This window comes from Sus scrofa, chromosome 18 (genome assembly GCF_000003025.6).
Source record: "Sus scrofa isolate TJ Tabasco breed Duroc chromosome 18, Sscrofa11.1, whole genome shotgun sequence".
Lineage (NCBI taxonomy): Eukaryota > Metazoa > Chordata > Mammalia > Artiodactyla > Suidae > Sus > Sus scrofa.
This window is the reverse complement of record NC_010460.4, coordinates 26,061,583-26,082,502: the sequence shown is the minus strand read 5'-3', so window position 1 is coordinate 26,082,502 and position 20,920 is coordinate 26,061,583. Positions and strand designations below refer to the sequence as shown.

Here is a 20,920-nt window from a genome sequence, read left to right as displayed (position 1 = left end):
AAAAAAAAGACAACAAAATAGGTAGATGAATTGCATTTACGTCTACAGGTTCTCTTTTAGTGAGCTCTGAGCCCTAAATAAAGTCAGCCTCATATTTGATGCACAGAGAATGCAGGCAGTCACTGTTTAGTTTAAGGGCTGGGTCTGTCTCAGGCATCTATAAAACCTGGTGTTAATCCACAGTTTAAGTAGAACAAAACCAGCAAAGAATTAAGCAACAGCTCCCGCTGTGCTTCGTTGTGGTAGGAAGTGTACACACAGATCATATTGCACCACAAAACCGTCTGTTGTCCTCAACATGATTGAAATCTGTGCCTCTCTCGCCTGAGGTCAGCATGTGTCTCTCAAGCTCTTCCTTTGGCAGCACACGTGGTTTGTTGAGGGTCTGCACCAGCCCTTCTCCCCAGTGAGTGCTGTCTCAGAACGGCGGCAAGAGCTCTGAACCTGGAGTCAGTGGATTCAAGTTCAAATCCAGCTCTAAAACACACTCTGTGTTCTCTGGAAAGTCATTAAGCTGCCCTACCATCAGTCTGCTCATCAGCACGATGAAGCTAAAAATAGAGCCTTCTTCTCCATTATCACCAAGGTTGATTTGACACATGGGAAAGTAGTTTGGAAATTTTTTAATTTTGAATATGTAAAGCATTATGCAAATGCTATTCTGACCTGGTTTGTGAAATACAATCCAATGGGGACTTAGCCCTTCCTACTGGATATGCCCTTCACTCCCTGTAATGTGCCCCCTTGTTTTCCAGTGTCTCATCTCTTGTTCTTTACTATTCTCCTCCCCCCCCACCCCGGCCCCGAGTATCAGGGTAGCTCTGTCTCCTGTACATCAAGTCTCAGGGGCTTTGGCTTTTAATCGATTGGCTGCCTCATCCACAAGTCCCTATTCTCACTTACTTGCTAGGCCATCGGTTCTGGCTGGCAGGGATCTTGTTCTGAAACATTATTTTATCCCCAGTGCCTGAGGAGAACCTGTCACCCAGCAGGTGTTCAATAAACGTTGGTGGAAATAATGATCAGTTTACCAACTGGGAAAAAAAAAAATTTCAGATGGCCTTCAATTTCTCTAATTTGAGCTCCAAGTTTCTTGTTAACATTAGACTCCCCTGACTTCTGCTTACACATTTCCATTTTAAATACTGCCCTTCTGTTTTACTACATGTCTTTTTGGAGGGTTATACTATGATAATTCAGTGCACTTTTAAACATTAAAGACAATTTACATAGTTAAAGAAAAGGAACAATACGCAGACAGGCCCCAGCTTTCCTGAGCTACTATCAGCCAAACATTTTAAACAAATGAAGCCTGAGAAAGCATGTTTATACAAGGAAATTAGAGTGCAATTATTTGCATTACAAACTATTTTATTTGTTTAAAATGTATTCAATACAGACTTCCTTAAAACAGCTAAGTTCTTCTACTGTAATTAAACTAAAATTTGCATTTTATGAATGTTTTATCCCAAAACATATGTTCATGAAAAAACTGCACCAAGTAAGGCAAGCTGATAATAAGATATATCCTCAAGATGATGCAATTAATTAGTGATTTTTTTTTTCCCATCAACCTCTCAAGCTGAGAATAATTACCTTTCAGTTCAAAAATGAGTGTCCTCACTGGGTGAGATAACAGAAGATGAGATAAAACACTATATGTGAAATTGCTTTGTGGACTTTTTTTTTTTTTTCAGCTATTCAAATAGAAGAACATGAGCTTTAAAATAAAAAAGACTTGGCTTCAGATTCTGGCTCCTTTACACACCAGTTGGATGACCCTGGGCAAACTACTAAGCCTCAGTTTCCTCATTTGTAAAATAAGAATATTAAAATTACCTTGCAGTGTTGCACTGAGGATTCTTTTTTTTTTTTTTTCCTTTCTTTTTTCTTTTTCTTTTTATGGCTACACCTGCAGCATGCGCAAGTTCCTGGGCTAGCTCTTGAATCAGAGCTGCAGCTGCCGACCTACACCACAGCCACAGCCAGGCCAGATCCGACCCACATCCATGACCTACCCCCGGCTTGCAGAAATGCTGGATCCTTAACCCAGTGAGAAAGGCCAGGGATCAAACTCACATCCTCACAGACACTCTGTCAGGTTCCTATCCTGCTGAGCCACAAAGGGAACTCTGCACTGAGGATTTAATCAGGTAAAGCACTGTTCCACAGCAAGCCCTACCTAAAGGTTGCCTTTATTAACCATATCAATATAAACTCCAAGAGTACAAGAGGTATCATTAGGTTTTAAATACTTAACATACTGCCTGGCATGGCACACATACTCAATGCATATTTCTTGGATGGGTGTAACTGTGACTGGGGAATGACAGTGAACAAAATTGTTCTTGTCCTTCTAAAGATTATCAGTGACACTCCCACTAAAGGACATCTAATCCCACAAGCTATTTGGTAAAATCTTTAGTAAAATCCCTGTCCTATGAGATGATGGCTGGTATTTTTCAAAACATCCTTATTAGGAAACTAAAGCAGGAAGGGTGTGGAGGGTAGGAAACCTAACTTCTGCTTTAAAAATACTGAAATCAATTTGTCTGTTATGTTCAACCAAGGTTGACCACAGACTACCAAGAACAGCACAGTTTATTAGTCCCTTTGTCCACTAGAAACATTTGAGAGGATAAAAGCATGAAATCCCACCTCCCTATTTAACCCTTGGTGACCTGTAAGTAAAGCATCTTCCAACAGAAATAAAGGTGATTCATTTCCCCTTTTAAAGATTATTTCATTTCCTTCTATGTGTGCAGACAAAATAGTAAAATCTCAAGGAGACCTTTTCTTAAAGAAATATTTATTTGTAAAAAGGATCTGGTTCCCTGACACCTCTCCCATTCCCCAGGGTTTCCCTCTAAAGAAGGTAGATTAAATATGTGCCCTTATCCCTTTTCCCCCTTGAAACTTCCCTAGGGAATTCCCACTGTGGCTCAGCAGTAACAAATCCCACTAGTATTCATAAGGACAGGCAGGTTCGATCCCTGGCCTCGCTCAGTGGGTTAGAGGACCCAGCGTGGCCATGAGCTGTGGTGTAGGTCGCAGACGCGGCTCAGATCTGGTGTTGCTGAGGCTGTGGTGTAGGCCGGCAGCTGCAGCTCTAATTCGACCCCTTGCCTGATCTCCATATGCTATAGGTCTGGCCCTAAAAAGAAAAAACAAAACAAGTAAACACACACACACCAAAAAATGAAACTTCCCTAAGCCAACAATAAAAGGATATTTTAAAAGACCTAACTCGGAGAATAAAGGTAAAGGAAAAAAACACAAGAGCAAATACATTTCGGAAGGAACAAGGCAAATACGGAGTAGCAAGTTTTCCTACAGTCCCCTAAAAGCTGAGTGCTTAGTCAGGAGTGGAGCAAGTTAGCAACAACCCGATTCAAACTGCAGAGCCCCCCAAAAGCTGAAGTTCCACCGGAAGCCCTGAACATGTGTGCAAGTGGATGAAAATAGAGCTAAAAAGAGGGTGACTTTTGAAAACGTTTTTAGGAAGAAGTGAGAGCCCTCAGGTCTCTTTCCTACACTCTGTAGCTGGGTGATGACCCACCTCCATCTGTAGAGTTGGGGAGTTACTCTTTGAAAACCATCATACAGAGTCTCAAACCTGGGAACCCCAAGTACACTTGAGGATAAAGTAGAGTACTGCAAACAGAGACTTGGAGTTTAAATTTAAATACCTTTTCCACAAAGGTTCAAAAGCCAAATAGCATTGGGTTTCTCAAGAGAATACTGGAAGCTGGAGGCAGCAGGAGAATGTTTTCAAAATTCCAAGGGAAAAAAAATGATTTCCAACCTATAATTCTATAGCCATCAGAATTAACATAGAAGGGTATAAAGAGTCATTTTTAGGCATGCGGTCTTTTTTAAAAAATGTATTTCCCATGTATGTTTTTTCAGGAAACTACTGGAAGATATGCTCCCTAAAGTGAGAGACTAAACAGAGTCGGACAATGACTCGGATTCCAGGAAACAAGGGATCTAAAACAAAAGGGAGGCAAAGGAAATCTCAGAAGGGTATTAAAGGGATATCCCATGACGGCAACAGCTTCCCAGTCTAGACTAGAACGGGTCTAGAACGTGCCGAGAGATTTCCTTTAAAAAAAAATAGCATCAAGAGAATACGTAAACCATCTGAACATATGAAGAGAAAACTCGCACCAGGGGAAGTTTCGAGTTGGACTAAACAGAAATACATAGGAGAGTTATTCATTCCCCCCCAAACCCCACAGTATTATTCCAGAAAGAAAAGCAAACCTGGTCATTGTCCTGGCTCAGCTGTGAGTAACGCTGACATAGTCCTCATCATGTCTATGATCTAAGCAAAGTGATGCTGCTGTGCTGTTCTAACCAAAGGGGTGAGGACACACGCGTTGAGGTGAGATGGCAGGTTTGTGTGGGGTGGGGGAGGGCAGGAAAAGATGCCAGTGCCGCCTCGTCCATGTGGATGGATGGTCAATGCATAGGGAGGGCTTCAAACTAAAAGAATGAACAGAGTTAGATACAGCTGTGATTTAGAGATATAAGTTCCAAGGGAACTGAAAACGGCTGCTGCTTTTTAGGAGTGGAAAATGGTAACAGTGGAAGACTACCACTTTTCCTGAGAAATATTTTAGAATTAAATTTACCCTACATTTTGTGTATGAAGCACTCTGATAAAAGTAAAAAAAAAAAAAAAATTAAAACAAGCAATAGCCCTGCTCCTGAAGATCTGCCACCTAAGAGAAAAAACATAAAAAGTGTATACTTAAACGTGATTTACGAACCCCACCTAGAGAGCTCTTTCTCTAGACCCTGTTTGGAAGTTGGAATCTCTCCTGCAGTATTGCTCATTAAAATCACACATAGCGGAGTTCCCGTTGTGGCACAGTGGTTAACGAATCCGACTAGGAACCATGAGGTTGCGGGTTCGGTCCCTGCCCTTGCTCAGTGGGTTAAGGATCCGGCGTTGCCGTGAGCTGTGGTGTAGGTTGCAGACGCGGCTCGGATCCTGCGTTGCTGTGGCTCTGGCGTAGGCTGGCGGCTACAGCTCCGATTGGACCCCTAGCCTGGGAACCTCCATATGCCGTGGGGGCGGCCCAAGAAATAGCAAAAAAAAAAAAAAAGACAAAATCACACATAGCATTCTGTTCAAATCAGTGTGAGGTGGAGTATTTTCTGTGAGAATTCACTTCGGTCACAAAAGTGTGAAGCTTAGAACTCTATGTTATGGACAATTTAGTTCAATGAGGGAGGCTTAGATTTAGTGTATTTGCTCAAAAGACATGTGGTTGTATGCATAATCAGTACTGTGAGTATATAAAATTTAAAGTATATGAAAAGTATGTAAAAAATCGAGTGTACTTACATCTCTGTGTATATGCAAATGTAGGTATGTACACTTATTATGCCAGAGATGTACCTACATTTTATAATTTACTCCTTAAAAATATTACAAAAACATCACCATTAGCTCTATTTTTGAAAAGACAGAATGGAGCTTGGCACAGCACACTGAGAGGCAACAGAACACTAAAGTTTTCAGAGCACAATTCCTTGAGCCGACCATCCTGGATTCAGACTCCAGGTCGACCTCTTAATAGTTGGGCAAATCGCTTAACTTTCCTGTGTCTCAGTGTCCTCATCTATAAAATGAGATAACAATAATGGCAACTTTATAGTATAGTTGGAGAATTTAATGAGTAATACAGGTAAAGCACATATAGTAGCTGGCACACAGTGTATATTATATTAGAAATGGTGGTGGTGGTGTTAGCAATACCTCAAAATCCATTATCTGTAGACCCCCAACTACTGAACACATATGCACACAAGTTCATGTTCAGATGGGTATTTACAAAATCTTTTTTTTTTTTTTTTGGCCACACCCACAGCGTGTGGACGTTCCCTGGCCAGGGATCAAACCTATACCACAGCATGGACCTGAGCCACTGCACTGACAATGCCAGATCTTTAACCTGCTACACCACATGGGAATTCCCTACCAACCCTTTGAATTAAAACACCTATATTTTCATCTTTGAGGAAAAAAAAAAAAAAAGACTACCAATAATATCAAAATTTTTAGGATGGCAGAAAAGTTCCCCTTTCCCTTCACCTAATAATGCCAAGTTAAAGGCACAAGTGCTGCTTTAACTGCTATGTCAAGTTTCTTGACAGATTGTATCGCAACTGCATCTTTTCTATTTATGTTTTAAACTTATATTGTCAGTCAGATCAGCTTCTTTTAAAATTAATAGTAAAATTGATCTTTGTTCTTACATTTTAAGATTTTTATGAGGAAATATAGTTCCACAGCTAATGAATGCCTAACAGTTTCTTAAAATTCCATAAAAACACTAATACTGAAAGTGATTTATCATCTTTTTTCATCTTTTATGTCTTTGCTGTTAATAACTGATTTGATAAAATTTGTAAGAAAGTCATATTTGCTTTTGTATGAAATAATTTTAATAATTTTCACTTTGGGAAAATAGATTTATTCAAAATTTTTCATTTCTAACGTCTATCAATCTAATGAACACAAAAAAGCCATCTGCCTTAGTCAATCAATTTATTGAGTGCTTACATTTATTGAGAATATTAAACTTTATAAGCAGTTGAGAAACATAGGAAAAGATACTTCCAATTATTGAGAGCCTTCTTATAGGAAATATTTTCTGTTAATATAAAACTTATCCTCATCCTATCCAGCTTTATGGAGAGAGGGCTCGGAGCTACTACTATCTAAAGAAAACAAAAATCCTATATCCACAGATGACAAGACAGTTATTGTCTGAACAATTTTTCTACACACATGCCAATTTAAAAAGAAATTTTACATTAAAACAAAACTGTAGTGTCCTCCTTGAACCCTTTTATGTAAGTTTCTCGGTGCAAGCCGGGCAGATGATCAGCCCCGTAGCACAGAACCTCCTTAGTAAGAAAGCACTTCACCAAGAGAAAAGCAAAAATTATAAACACCGTAAAAGTTATTTTAACCTGCTCTTCTCTCAATTTATAACCCAAAACTCCAACTGCTTTTTCATAAGCAACATTTAACATAATTTGAAACCACAAGTCAGATTGGCTTATCTTGGAAAATTAATCCCACCTGAGATTCACCTCTCTGCAAATAAAAATTATTTCAAAATATACCATGCTTTACTGGACATTTTAATATTTTAAAAACACCGTGCCTTTTGACTCCTATCTACATGCTACATAACCAACACGTTTAATAAACAAAAAGTTTGATGAAAGGTCTGCAGTCACTAAATGATAAATGATAAACTCCAGTCTCTACCCTGTCAAATACTCTACTCTGCAAGCTTTCAGTGCTAAGTATCTCTATGTCAGTTGTTTATTTTTCCTTTCCCGGTGATTGGAGGTTTAAAAATATTATATTACTTATAGTTAGTAAATAAGAGAATTCCAGTGCCAAATATTTGTACAAGATAATGGAACGGCCGACGTTCTGTTAAGAATCCACCAGGACGAAACTCCTAACAGTCTGAGAGCACTTGTGCTTAAAACACACATCCACACAAAGCCTCTGTTTTAGCCCAGTCTCAAAACAATGTCATAGCAGACACAGGCTTGGTACTTTCCGAGGGCCAATTATTCAAGACGTTCTGAGTCTTTACACATTTTGCCAAGAAAAGGCAACGTTAAATCCCTTTTAAGAATTACAAATGCAATGAGCTAAGTCTAATTGAGAAAAAGTTAGAACTATAAATCAGTTTTTGAAGAAACAAAGTCTTGTCATTCCTGAGCCCATGTAGAAAATTGAGCTGCAGTAAGAAAGTGTTGGTATGCTATGGTCCTTTGTTCATGCTTATATTTGAATAAATATACAGAAGACTCTCATAATGTATCTTAATTTACTTTCCTTTTCAATTTTCTTTACACTGGTCATTGTCGAACTAGCTTCTCTATCAAAGATGTGGGTGAAGTTCAGGTTAGAATATGACTGCTTCGCACGCTGCTCAAACTCTGAGACCGAGAAAGGTGTTATGCCAAGATGAGAGGGACTTAGCCAAGGGCCAGGGGGTTCTCAGGGTCAGGGATGCAAATCATGACAGGTAAAGCACTAAGGGCGAGTCAATAACGCAACTGGAGATGCTAGACAGGTCACCGTGTATACAGTTTCTGTGCCTTTGAAAGCCAGGTCAGCTAAAGTCTGCATGCCCAGCCCTATTGCAAAAGATATACAGGGTGTTACTGGTCTCGGAAGAGGCTGTCTCTACGTATTATTGGGCTATTCCTTAGAATGTGAGCAGGGGTCCCCATCAGCAGAACCTGGGCAGGTAAGTGCACAGGAAATATCCTAAGCCACACAGCCAAAGAACAGCAGACCGAATTCTGATCCTGATCCAGACTGTGCCTCTCATGCAGACCCAACCAAATGTGGCCTGATCCCTCCCACACCCGAGAAGCTCCTAAGTCACAGGCACCTCGGTGACATCATTTACAAGACAACACATTAGGAAATCAGACATTTTAAAAGACTTTTTTAGAGAGAAAGGGAATTCATCCTTTAGTATCAGTAACAACTTTTCAATCTACCTATAATTTGTGACAGTATCTTCTAAAACACATTCATTTTTTTATGTTCATTAAAGTATAGCTGACTTACAATATTGTTAAATCATATTCTTTTAATTACTTTACCTTTATTTTCAGACAAGGTACACATTTTAACTTACTTCTGTATATTGTCCAGTAAATCCACAACCTACCTTCTAAAGGAGTATTAAAGGGAAATGTTGTCTTTAAATATTATAGATCCATGAATACGAATATTTATTACAAAGTGAAGAGGTGTGTTCCTTTTTTTTTTCTTTTCTTAATAAATCTATTCAAGCAAAAACACTTTCCCCTTGAACAAAAATACGTATATTTTCTTTTTTTAAATGATCGAATATAAGAACACAAGCCAATTCACAGTCATGCTTAGTGTTCAGGGAAAGAAAATCATATGTGAATAATGATAAAAACACTAAACTGTCACCAAGATTGCCCAAACATCAGTAATTCAGTCTCGTTGGTAGAAGGAACAAGTTGAATTAAATAACATGAATTACAAATCAATTTTAAAGAAAAGCGTATTTTTTTACAACAAATATTTTAGCTGTAGGGATGTTAAGAAGCAGAGATCCTTGAAGCCCTGCTTTTGTAAACAGATTGATGATTATCTGAAAGAAGCCTATCCATCTTGTGTCGGTAAGTGCTTCCACCAGGTTTGAAAAGTTTGCTCTCAAACAAGTTAAGCAGCTTTACAACAATCCTCCGATACTAGTCAATTGTTTATGGACCTTTTTTGTCCCCCCTCCCCCCCCAAATCTGGGAAACAGCAGCAGGATTCCAAAGAACTACCATTCTAACTCTTCCACAACAGCCCTTGGTTGGCTGGCCTCCTCGAAGGCATCCTAGCCCAACACTCAGTTTCCTGGTGGCTACGTCAACCTGGCAACTATATTTTTGCTATTAAGTCGGAACTAAACACATCCAGATTAATACAATTTTATTTATGATGTACATCTGGGGGAAAAAAACTCTAAAACATTAGCAAGACGGCCCCACCAGAAGAACGTTATTTCTTCATCAGTAAAGGCACACATACGTCTTCCACTCTCATCTGTCATTAAAAGAGCGTCTCTAAATGTGAGGCCCCCTAAGCCCAGAGTGGCAGGACCGCGCAGCTATCCCCCTTCGGGTTGATGAGAGAAGAGCCCACAAGAAAGCCAGAACAGACACTGCTGCCAGGGTTGTGAAGCAAAAGATAGATCTGATCACATCACTCTTCAGCTCCCAAAACGTCCAACTGCAAAGTATGTACACAGGGTATTTAAGATATGCCCATAATTTGGCCTAAGATCACACAACCAACTCTCAGCCCGGCATGCCTGGCACATACCCATCCTATGACATACACGTGCCTTTGGCCAGGCACACACCATGAGCTTCTGAGTCTTATCACGAGTGCTCCCTGCACTAGGCTTTCAGTTCCTCAAAGTACCTTGCCTCCCCAGCAATGACCCTTCCGTCAACCTTCAACCATCTCTGCCTGAGCCATTAACCACCCTTCCCCTCAGATCTCGGCTCAAACCCTTCCTCCTGTCCCTTTATTAAATGCTCTCAGTTAGACCAAGGCTGTCCTTCCTTATAGAATCAGAAAAGGAATGGGTCTATGTATATGTATAACTGATTTACTTTGCTATACACCGGAAACTAACATAACATTTTAAGTCAACTATACTCCAATACAAACTTTTTTTAAAAAGAGCCTTAAATAACACAAAGAGAGAAAACTTAGCATTAAAGTATTTCCATTATAATAGGCAAATCTTTCATTACAGGTCTCATAAAAAGACAGTCCGTCTTCAACTCGGCTGTGTGAACCCTACAGAAAACTTGAAAATTGTAAATATTTTAAATGCTTGTTTCCTAGAAGATGCACTGAAAAGATTCATCCTTTTACTTAATAAGAAATAATTCTTTTTTTTTTTTTTTTTTTTTTGTCTTTTTATGGCCGCACCTGCGGCATAAGAAGAATCCCAGGCTAGGGGTCATCGGAGCTGTAGCGGCCGGCCTGTCAGAGCCACAGCAACGTGGGATCAGCCACGCCTGAGACCTACACCACAGCTCACGGCAACACCAGATCCCTAACCCACTGAGGGAGGCCAGGGATCAAACCCACAACCTCATGGTTCCTAGTCATTTTCGTTGACCACTGAGCCACGACGGGAACTCCAGAAATAATTCTTACATTGCCATAGATTATCTAAGAAAATTCCTTAAAGAGGTTTCTAAAATGTCTTCATAATTGTAACCATTGTGAGGAAATTTGTAGTTTCCAAATTTTAACGTTTCAAAGACTAAAATAATGGTAATCTAAATTTAGGGATAATTATTTATTTCATAATAATTCAAATGTACTGCTTAAGAAGAGTAGTAAATGAATATCTACTGCTTTACCTTTGCAAAAGGAAGGCAATAGACTGACAACACTGGAAGCAGATGTGAAAGCAAAACCTCTACACAACTGCTGAATTAGCCTCTACATAGCATTTGCTGAGCCTGTAACCGCATCCACAACTGGAACAACCCTTGCAAAAGCATGTGCTGCCTGGGAAAAATCAGGCATTGAACTCTGCACAGACTTGGGACACTCACAAAATCAATGAGTATAGATCCGCACAGCTTATATTGAACCAAAGTCATCGCAAATGTGTATATTAAGAAACAATATATAACAAAGCTTAAAATGCTTACTATGACAGAGTACACCTAAATTATACAAAAGTCAGAAATACAAAAACTTGAGCCATTCATACGTCAAACTTTAAAGTAAGCAAAAGGTCTAAACAACACTCAAGATCCTGTCATGAAGACCCAATACCAAAGGCATGAATGTCACATTTACTTTCAATGACATCTGCTTATGTGCTTTTCTAGGGTATAATTAGAGGCAGTGAAGCCAACGTCACTTACAAAACAGAAAGGTTAATGGCAATATGTCCCAGGCTTGTGGTGCATACAAAAACAAGACGTGCAAACTGAGCCTTTGGATCCAGCACTGCCCACATCATCTCCAGTTTCCTCTGCTTCAAATTTTTATGCGTTTAACAACGAATTTAAAAACAATAGCTTTAAAGAATTCTAGTTAACATGTCAAAATAAAACACATGTATTGAAGGGTATGTCTCTGTTACATGAAAAACGCATAAATAGTGAATAATACCTCACTTCCCCATGTCAGGTAATACAACATTCCTTTCATGTGCAAAAACTCTATCTCAGCAAGGTCTGCTGAACTCAGCAGCCCTCCACCCAGTCCCCAAAGTCTTAGTCCAGATCCATCCATGGCTTCCGAAGACTATTGTATAACCACTAATCAGCCTTCCCAAAGCCTCCAGCCCTGACTGTTACCATTTCATCAAAGGCTGAAAATTCTCACTGGCTCTCTATAGTCCAAGGGGTAACATTAGACTCTCCTACAAAGACCTACCCGTTTGGACTACTACACGCGCTTTTCCCTGACACCACAGCCACACAGAATCTCTCAGTTTTGCCCAAACTCGCCCTGTTCTTTTCCTCCTTCGTGTCTTTGCACACACTCTTCATCTTGCTTCCCTTCTCCACTAGAAAATTCGTCCATATTTTCAACATCCAGCTGAAATAAAGATTCTCCTGCCAGGGGGTTCCTGTCATGGCGCAGCGGAAATGAATCCAACTAGGAAGCATGAGGTTGCGGGTTCGATCCCTGGTCTTGATCAGTGAGTTAAGGATCCGGCATTGCCGTGATCGCAGACACAGCTCGGGTCTGCCATTGCTGTGGCTGTGGCGCAGGCCAGCAGCTGTAGCCCCGATTAGACTCCTAGCCTGGGAACCTCCATATGCCACGGGTGCAGCCCTAAAAAGGACAAAGAAACAAAACAAAACAAAACAAAGATTCCTGCCAAACCTTCCGAAAGTTTCCAACAACTCTTTATTCTGGGTCCCCACGTTAATTTATTTACAATTTTTTTTTGGGGGGGGGGCGGGGCCTGTGCCTGCAGCATATGGAAGTTCCAGGGCCAGGAATTGAACCCAGGCTACAGCAGCAACCCAAACCGCTGCAGTGACAACACCCTATCCATAACCTGCTGTGCCACAAGAGAATTCCCAATTTATTCATAATTCTAATACACTGCATTTTGCTTTGCAGTCTCCCATTTCATCTTTGTATCTCAAGTTTCTATCACAGATGGGGTACTCGATGAGGGTTTAAGGAGGAAAAAGGAAAGAAAAAGGAATGGGAAGGGAAGAAGGGAGAAAGCAGAAGAGAAGCAATTTGATTCCTGAACAGGATAAAGGAGAACTATGGTCAGATTTTTAGAGTTCCTTTTATTATAAGGATGTTAAAGATCAGCTTTCCTGCTGTGACATAGTGGGTTAAGAATCCAACTACAACAGCTCTGGTCCCTGTGGAGGGGCAGATTCGATCCCCCAGAGTCCAGCAGCAGTGGGTTAAAGAATTCTGAATTGCTGCAGCTGTGGTGTAAGTCACAGCTGGAGCTCAGATTCAATACCTGGTCCGGGAACCTCCATATGCAGAGGATGCAGCCATTAAAAAAAAGAGATCATATTTTTAAAAGTGAAATGACTACTGAATACCTTGGAATTATAGATGGTGCATATTTATTTCTTACAGAAATAGTACCAGAATTAATTAAATATATTCTAATAGTAGGGTGGTAAAGTGAAACATGCATAGACTTGGAGTGTAAACTGTGTCTGAATGCTAATGAAAGCAACTTGCAGACGTGCATCTTGGGGCATCTTGCTTGCCCTCAGCTGTCAAATAAGTCTAACCATATACAGTTGCTGTCAAGTATTTTTTGAGAAAACAGGGTAAAACTCTGGGCAGATGCTGAATATGCAGCCAATGATATGATGGATCTTGATTTAGAAATCAAGGTGCTAGGCTATCAACAAAACTAAGTAGAAAATAATAAAGGTATTTAACTTAATAGTTTAATTTTAACTTAATAGGTGATGAGAGGCTGTATAATTATTAAGTTTACAACTACTTAACAGGAGTTCCTGTCATGGCTCAGTGGTTAAAAATCCGACTAGGAACCCTGAGGTTGCAGGTTCGATCCCTGACCCTGCTCAGTGGGTTAAGGATACAGCTATAGTGTAGGCCGCAGACAAGGCTCGGATCCAGCATTGCTGTGGCTGTGGTGTAGACCCGTGGCTACAACTCAGATTAGACCCCTAGCCTAGGGAACCTCCATATGCCATGGGTGCGGCCCTAGAAAAGACAAAAAGACAAAAAAAAAAAAAAAAAAAAGAAAAGAAAAAGGAGAGAGAAGAACAGAGTTTGTAGAAAATTACTATTTAAAGCCTATTTTCAGTTTTGTATTATTAATTTAATGACAGAAAACTGAGAATGGCTAATTTCTCCACAACCATTAAAAATGGACTTGCTTACCATTAAGAGGATCATGTCAAATCTGGTTCAATCACTGTAAATTTTAAAAAGCTTTTACAAAGCTTTAAAAATTCTTCCATAAGGATAATGTGAGAAAAAGAATATATATATATATATATATATATGCATATATATATATGTATATATATATACATATATATAGTATGACTGGGTCACTTGGCTGTACAGTAGAAATTGACAGAACACTGTAAATCCACTATGATGGAAAAAATAAAAATCATAAAAAATAAATAAATAAAAGTGCTTCCATACAATCACTAGCTACGTGCAAATTCTCTGGAATAATAAAAGTTAAAAAAAGAAAGAAGAAAGAAGAAAGAAAAGATAACCCTCCCTTTTAAATACAAGATACAGTTCTTAAATATGTAAGGTGCACGCAATGTAATTTCTGACCAGGGCCTGACAAGCTGTGGTTTACTGTCAGTGGATCATATATTAGCATCACACTCTGACAAATGACGATCTCCTGATGGTGACATTCAGCTGCTGTCGATATTGTAAACATGTCTGTTCAATCTGTTTACATTCCCCTGAGCTGGCACCACTCTCCTAATGCTTATGCTAATAGCAAGGTAGAATTGCAATAACAAATGAATTTCATTTAGTCTACAGCTAAATGCCTTGGGAAGTACCCATCTAAAGTTCAAAACCAATTTCCATTTAGCTTCAATTTCTTTTTTCAAGAGAAAAGGAATGTCTGCTACTGAAATTACTTTGAAAGTCATGGCATATCCAAGTTTATCTTCCTAGTCATTTTGGCTTGTTTTCCCAATATAATTAGAATTTAATTACTTATAATCTCCTCCTATAAATACATAAATGCTTCTATTCTATGACAGTTTCACATTTATTAGAACAAATCTGATTAGAGTAAGGTTGCCAAATTCAGTAAATAAAAATACAAGATGCTCATTTAAATCTGAGTTTTAGACAAAAAAAATAATGTTTTAATAGATGTATATCCTAAATATTGCACAGGACATACTTACATGAAAGTATTATTTGCAGTCTATGTGAAATCCAAGTTTAATTGGATGTCCTATATTTTATTTAGGAAACTTAAAAATAGGGTGTTTTAACAATTTGCATCTATAATTCCACCAAAGAGTCAAATTCTTGACCATGATTCACCAGAAATGCTTTCCTACAGGCAGCCTCTTAGTCTGCAGAGTTGGTTTTTGGCATGGGTAGGGGCGGGGGTAGGAGGCAGGTCGGTTATAAAGATGTTTTGAATCTCTCTCACTTTTTATTGATCAGTCTGATGAATCGTGGCATTTTGATTTTTGCTTTACCAGTACCATGGCCCAGTTACCTGCTCTTTTTTTAGTAATCATTCAAGTGGCTCTCAGAGGCACTGGTTGTCTTTTTTTTTTAAAGGAAAAAAAAAAAGTTTCTTCTTCTTAATCTGGTTTACAGGTCCTAAAAGCAAAGCATGATTTTGAATACAGGGAAATGGACAAGTTAGACTGAAAGCATTGGGCTTATTTAAACATTTATATCCAAAATCAAGGAACCTCCTAATTTTAAAATTAGGATAAAAAGCTAAAGGACACAAGGAAGAAACCATGAGAGTTGCCTTGCCATTATTTGCCCAAGACCTAACATCATGTCATATCATGCATTAGTGTTCCCCTTTGATTATTTTATTTTAGTTATTTATTTTTAGGGCCACACCTGTGGCATATGGAAGTTCTCAGGCTAGGGGTCGAGTTGGAGCTGCAGCTGCAGGCCTACACCACAGCAACAGCAACATGGGATCCAAGCCATGTCTGTGACCCACACCACAGCTCTCGGCAACACTGGATCCTTAACCCACTGAGTGAGGCCAAGGAATCAAACCTGCATTCTCATGGATACTAGTCAGGTTTGTTACCGCTGAGCCACAATGGGAATTCCGTGTTCCCCTTTTAAGAAGGCATTACCCTTTGTTGTCTAAATCTACCTAACAGCCAGGCTCCTCCCTTGAAATCACCCTCTTCACTGCCTTCCAGATACTATCCTCCATCTAAAGTGCTGGCCACTTCTACTTGCACTATTCTAATTTCCTGTCTATTACTCAATTTCTTAAACAATTATTAAAGCCATAGGGAAGATGTTCATATTATGAAGTTGTTTGCAGTTTGATAGTTTGAGCTGGTTATAGAAAGGAAATGTATAATAAGAGAAATGTGCTGAACCCCAAAAGCTGAAACATATCTGTTAGAGACATCAGTAAAGGCCCAATGAGAATGAGCTTGGCAGTCAGAAACACTGAGGTCTGAACCAAAGCTTTGCCTATTAATGCTGAGTGACCTTGGACATATTACTGAACCTATCTGAGCCTAAGATAATTATGTAGCTTAGATGCCCGCTAACAGATTGGAAATGAAAGATGATAGGGAAAATGTTTTATACAATGTAAGATACTTAATCCTTAAGATGTACTATTAACAGCTAAACTCCGATAGGTAAGCACCATAAAAAGGCAGAAAATATACAGCAAACTAGTGAAGTTGTTGTAGTTACGTTGTTGGAACTAGACCACAATGATCTGAACACCATATGCTCCACTTACTGGCTATGCAAACAGGCAAGCAACTGAGCCAATCCATAATTGTCTATATTATGAGAAAAATAATAGTATCTATCTCACTAGAATTATGGAGAGGACAAAACTGATGAATGTAAAACTCTTTTTATAAAAATTTCATATAAACCTCTATAGCCCACAAGCCTTACAGTTTGTAAGCACCTGAGAAACGTCAACTACTTTATCATCATCATTTTGTCATTATTACAATTCCAGGAGGTAGTATTTCACATTGTAATGGGCTGATCGTATTGGAGCAAAAGCATTAAGAAGAACTTCCCAGCTAAGGGGATAATAGGAATAAGAGCAGAAAAGAAAAGAGCACGTTTGTTCAAGAGCCAGAAAATAGAGTTTGACCAGAGAATAATGAAGTAGGTAAAAATGGCAGATGAAGGTGTGCTTGCAGAAGAGCTTGGTCCAAGATTAAGGCGTCTCTAAACACTTCGTTAGCCAACCAGAAGTCTTTCAAGGTTTTGGAACAGAGGAGTAATTGATCATTGTTGCATTATATTATCCCAGCAGTGCTGGTTTGTGCCATATCAGAAGACAACAGAGGCGGGAAGTTTAGTTAGGGGCTCTGCACTGTTTCATCAAGTAGCTGGGAGAGCCTAAACCTGGGCATTCCAAATGACAACAGCAAAGAAGGGATGGGTTCCTGAGATTATAAAACTAGAACTTACAGGACTTGGCAACTGTTTAGAGGAAGAGTCCATGGAAAGGAAGCCAGAGAAGAAACGGCCTGAGAAGCAGGTCAGATGCAGATTGGTTATGAGTGACAGGTAATTGGGAATTAAGAACATTCTTCATTCATTCTTCTGGCAAAGGAAAAGCTGTGCTGGGTCTAGACAGAGTAACATCCAGAACTGTGCTAGGAGGAGAGAGGCAGCCGAATGGGAATGGGGAAGTCGCTGCCACAGACAGTCAATGGGAAGGAGCAACCGTGATGTAGACGGCAGCCAGGGACACACGGAAAAGCAACACACCCAAAGCTTCTTTGCAGAAAAGAGTCCATCCACCAGCAAAAGGCGGCGGATGGGATAAAGCAGTACCAGTCTAGGCCAGCCACCCTCCTGGAGGAGGCGGAGACCCCTTGGACTGAGCTGGGAGAGGCTCTTCTCCAACTACTCAGTAGCCAGAGTAAATCTTATTAGAGGTCTTATGACACCACTGGTCTGAAGGCCAAAGCTAAAAGGGCCTGTATTCTCAGTGAGTGTTTGAAGAATGAATGAATGAAGAAATGACCGACCCTTAGAACCTCAGTCCTCCATGTCGCCTTTGCATCACAGGGCTCTTTGCAGCATCACACGCTGGCCGCTTGTGCACAAGTCTCTCTGACTCATCCTGCCCCAAGGAGAGCCCACATTACCTAGTTATCTGTCAGCTTGTTTTATTAGCATTCAAGCAGCCTAACAGAACGCATAAATGGTTTTCAAAACACGTTCCTAAAAGTTTTTCAGATTCCCTGAAATCCACTATCCCACCCCATCCCATCCAGGAACCACCCAGAATCACAGAAGTTGAGGGGAGAAGGAAGAAGAGCAGCCATACTTAAACTGCTTATATAACTGGAACATCACTGTAAGACTGTGGTTGTAAAAAAGGATTCTGAAGGCTGTGTTTTGTTGTTTTGTTTTGTTGTTTGTTTGTTTTTAGGGCCACGCTTGCGGCATATGAAAGTTCCCAGGCTAGGGGTGAATTGGAGCTGCAGCCACCGGCCTCTGCCACAGCTCACAGCACCACCAGATCCTTAACCCACCAAGCGAGGCCAGGGATTGAACCCGCCTCCTCATGGAGTCTAGTCGGGTTTGTTACTGCTGAGACATAATGGAAACTCCCTTAAGGGTTTTTTAAGTTTAAATACTTTATCCATCCTTTAAACTCCAAGTTTTATATAGAATAAGGCCTCTTATTTATGTTTAAATGATCATCCAAATGTCTTCAATTGCAAACTAAGATTCCAAAGCCTTCCACCTCCTCTCCCCTGAAAGAACAACAACATATTATCAATAAAATATAGTCAACATCCTTGTTTTCCAAAGTGGAGAGAAGTGAGGCAATGGGCATGTACCCCTTCTCTGAGAGTGGGTTATTTTCTGCAGCATTTTCTGTTTTCCAACCGTGGACCTTACGTGTTCTCCTTCACTAAGCCAAGTAATACATTAACATAGGTTGTTCCTGTGAAAGGCGAAGCTTTTAGTTCAGCTTCACACTAAGATTCGCTTCTAATTGGCTTGGGACGGGAGCCAGTCGGGCCGGGTGTGCAGACACCGGCTCCTGAGAGGCAATGTGTGCTCACCTCTCCCCAGCTCTGCATTCAGTGATACACTGGTAGCCTGAAATCAACCTTGCGTGAGTATCTGCCACACGGAAATCTTCAAATGCTAAAAATCAGGGTTTTGGGAGTTTGTTTGTTTGTTTTTTCTGCTCAGATATCCAGTGTATCAGACACTGTTAAAATGATTAATTTTTTTAAGTTCCGTACAAGACATGAGTGCACAGCTACCACTGAGAATTACAGCAAAGAAAGGCATATACTCAATGAATTATTGTTTAGGAGTCTGACATGTCTGGATGATATGTTACCATCCTCAACTACTTGATGCCGTTTATGACATTTTATACATTCGATGAGCTTCAAAAATCTATATGTAAGCTGTATTTCCAACTGACTCAAAATTGTAATGTTAAAAGAGCATTTGCTTATTGGGAATTACAGTCCGATCACAGATGGTGGAAGCATAGAATCTGAGTGCTGAAGGGACTTTAAGAATGAACTTAGTCCAACATTTAAAAAAAAAAAACAAAAAAAAAAACAACTAAGATTATAGAAACTGAGGTTCCTCAACCTATGCAAAGGCAGCGGCAGGATTATGTCTGCCTGCTACCTCACCAACCTGAATTTCCACATGGATTTAAGTGGGTTTGTTTAAAACAAGAAAAGAGAGGGAGAAGCAGAGTTCTATTCTGACTTCTCAGTTCTAGACCCGAGGGGCCTGCTGGAGTGGTATTAAGGCCAGTGACACTAGAAAAACACTCCTACTTCAAAAGAAAATATCAACACGTAGCCCGCGTGAAATCATGAAAATAGCGTGCATATTTCTGCACCTCATCTTCTGAGGACAGCAAACACTTGTGCTGAAATCATCTCTCATGGAAAGAACGCTTCCCTTCTCACAGGATGTTGAACAATGACTGCAGATTAGGGGACCACTATCGCAGTTCCCTAAGCGTGGAATCTTGTGCAACAATGAAATGAGCAAACAATACACTACTGGCTGGTCTTTTAACCACAATAAAGAGAAGATATAAACACCGTACCCATGCGAGAAGCAACAGATTTCTTTTCACTGTTCCACAGTATCCTAACATCCCCACGATGATAAGGAAACAGCACACAGCAATCATGACCGGATGAACCACAGGAAAATAAGTCAAGATGACAGCCTCCTCTACCCTGAAAGAAGAACAATAATGTCATATTAGAATACAAGAGAATCAAAATGCACCCAAGACAAAGTACAAGACCCAAGGGATTTGTGTTAATAAACCTTGAAATCATCATGCCTCAAGGCTGGCGACTCTATTTTTATTTTCAAAATCACTGTGTCATCACCAATTTGCTTGCGTGTTTTAATTTTTTGTCTTGTTTGGTTTAGTTTTTTATACAAGTGGTAGCCTTCCTACTTTGGCTCATTTTAACTACAAGATAAGGGAGTTCCCCAGTGGCTAAGTGGATTAAGGATCTGGCATTGTCACTGCTGTCGTTCTGATTACAGCTGTGGCCCTGGTTCATTCCCTGGCCCAGGAACTTCCACATGCATGAATGCAGCCAAAATATAATAATAAAATAAAATAAAATAAAATAAAAGGACCCTCAGTAAAAAGAATCTATCTAATATTAGCTCTGAAGCCTTAACTTGAGGAAACCACATGAGACCCTTCACTATTTCCCAGCTGAGAAGATTCTCCCCTCCTTTTGCCTGGCCTAGGACCCCACGTGCAGCATGCACTTTCTCCCCAACAACTGCCCTTAAGGATGTGAAACACTGCTGTGCTTGAAACTGGTCAACAGTGCAAAGGAAAGCAGGGAGATGCTTTCTGCCAGCAAACTATGAAAAAATGATTCACTAGAGCTGTCCCCGTAAGAGTAATAATAAAAAATAATAACAAACGGCCATTACTAAATGTGCTCAGCTCCATCATGTCAACGACTCCACAGAATGCAGCCCAGTTAAGCCTTCTGAAAATTCAGAGGGGTATATCACGCATTCCCCAATCAGAGATGAAGACACTGAGGCTCCAAGAAGTTAGAAATTCGCCCTTTGTGATGTTAGGGGACCAATCCTTGAAATCTGAGACGC

General features: G+C 40.0%; 1 protein-coding gene across 6 annotated transcripts in view; it reads right to left on the bottom strand.

Moving 5' to 3' along the window:
• Nucleotides 1-20,920, bottom strand: part of TSPAN12 (tetraspanin 12) — a 66,280-nt gene that overhangs the window by 30,422 nt on the left and 14,938 nt on the right. For all 6 annotated transcript variants that reach the window (XM_013985638.2, NM_001244673.1, XM_021078478.1 and 3 more), the window contains 1 exon segment: nt 19,878-20,013. In XM_013985638.2, the coding sequence (XP_013841092.1) occupies nt 19,878-20,013 (136 nt within the window).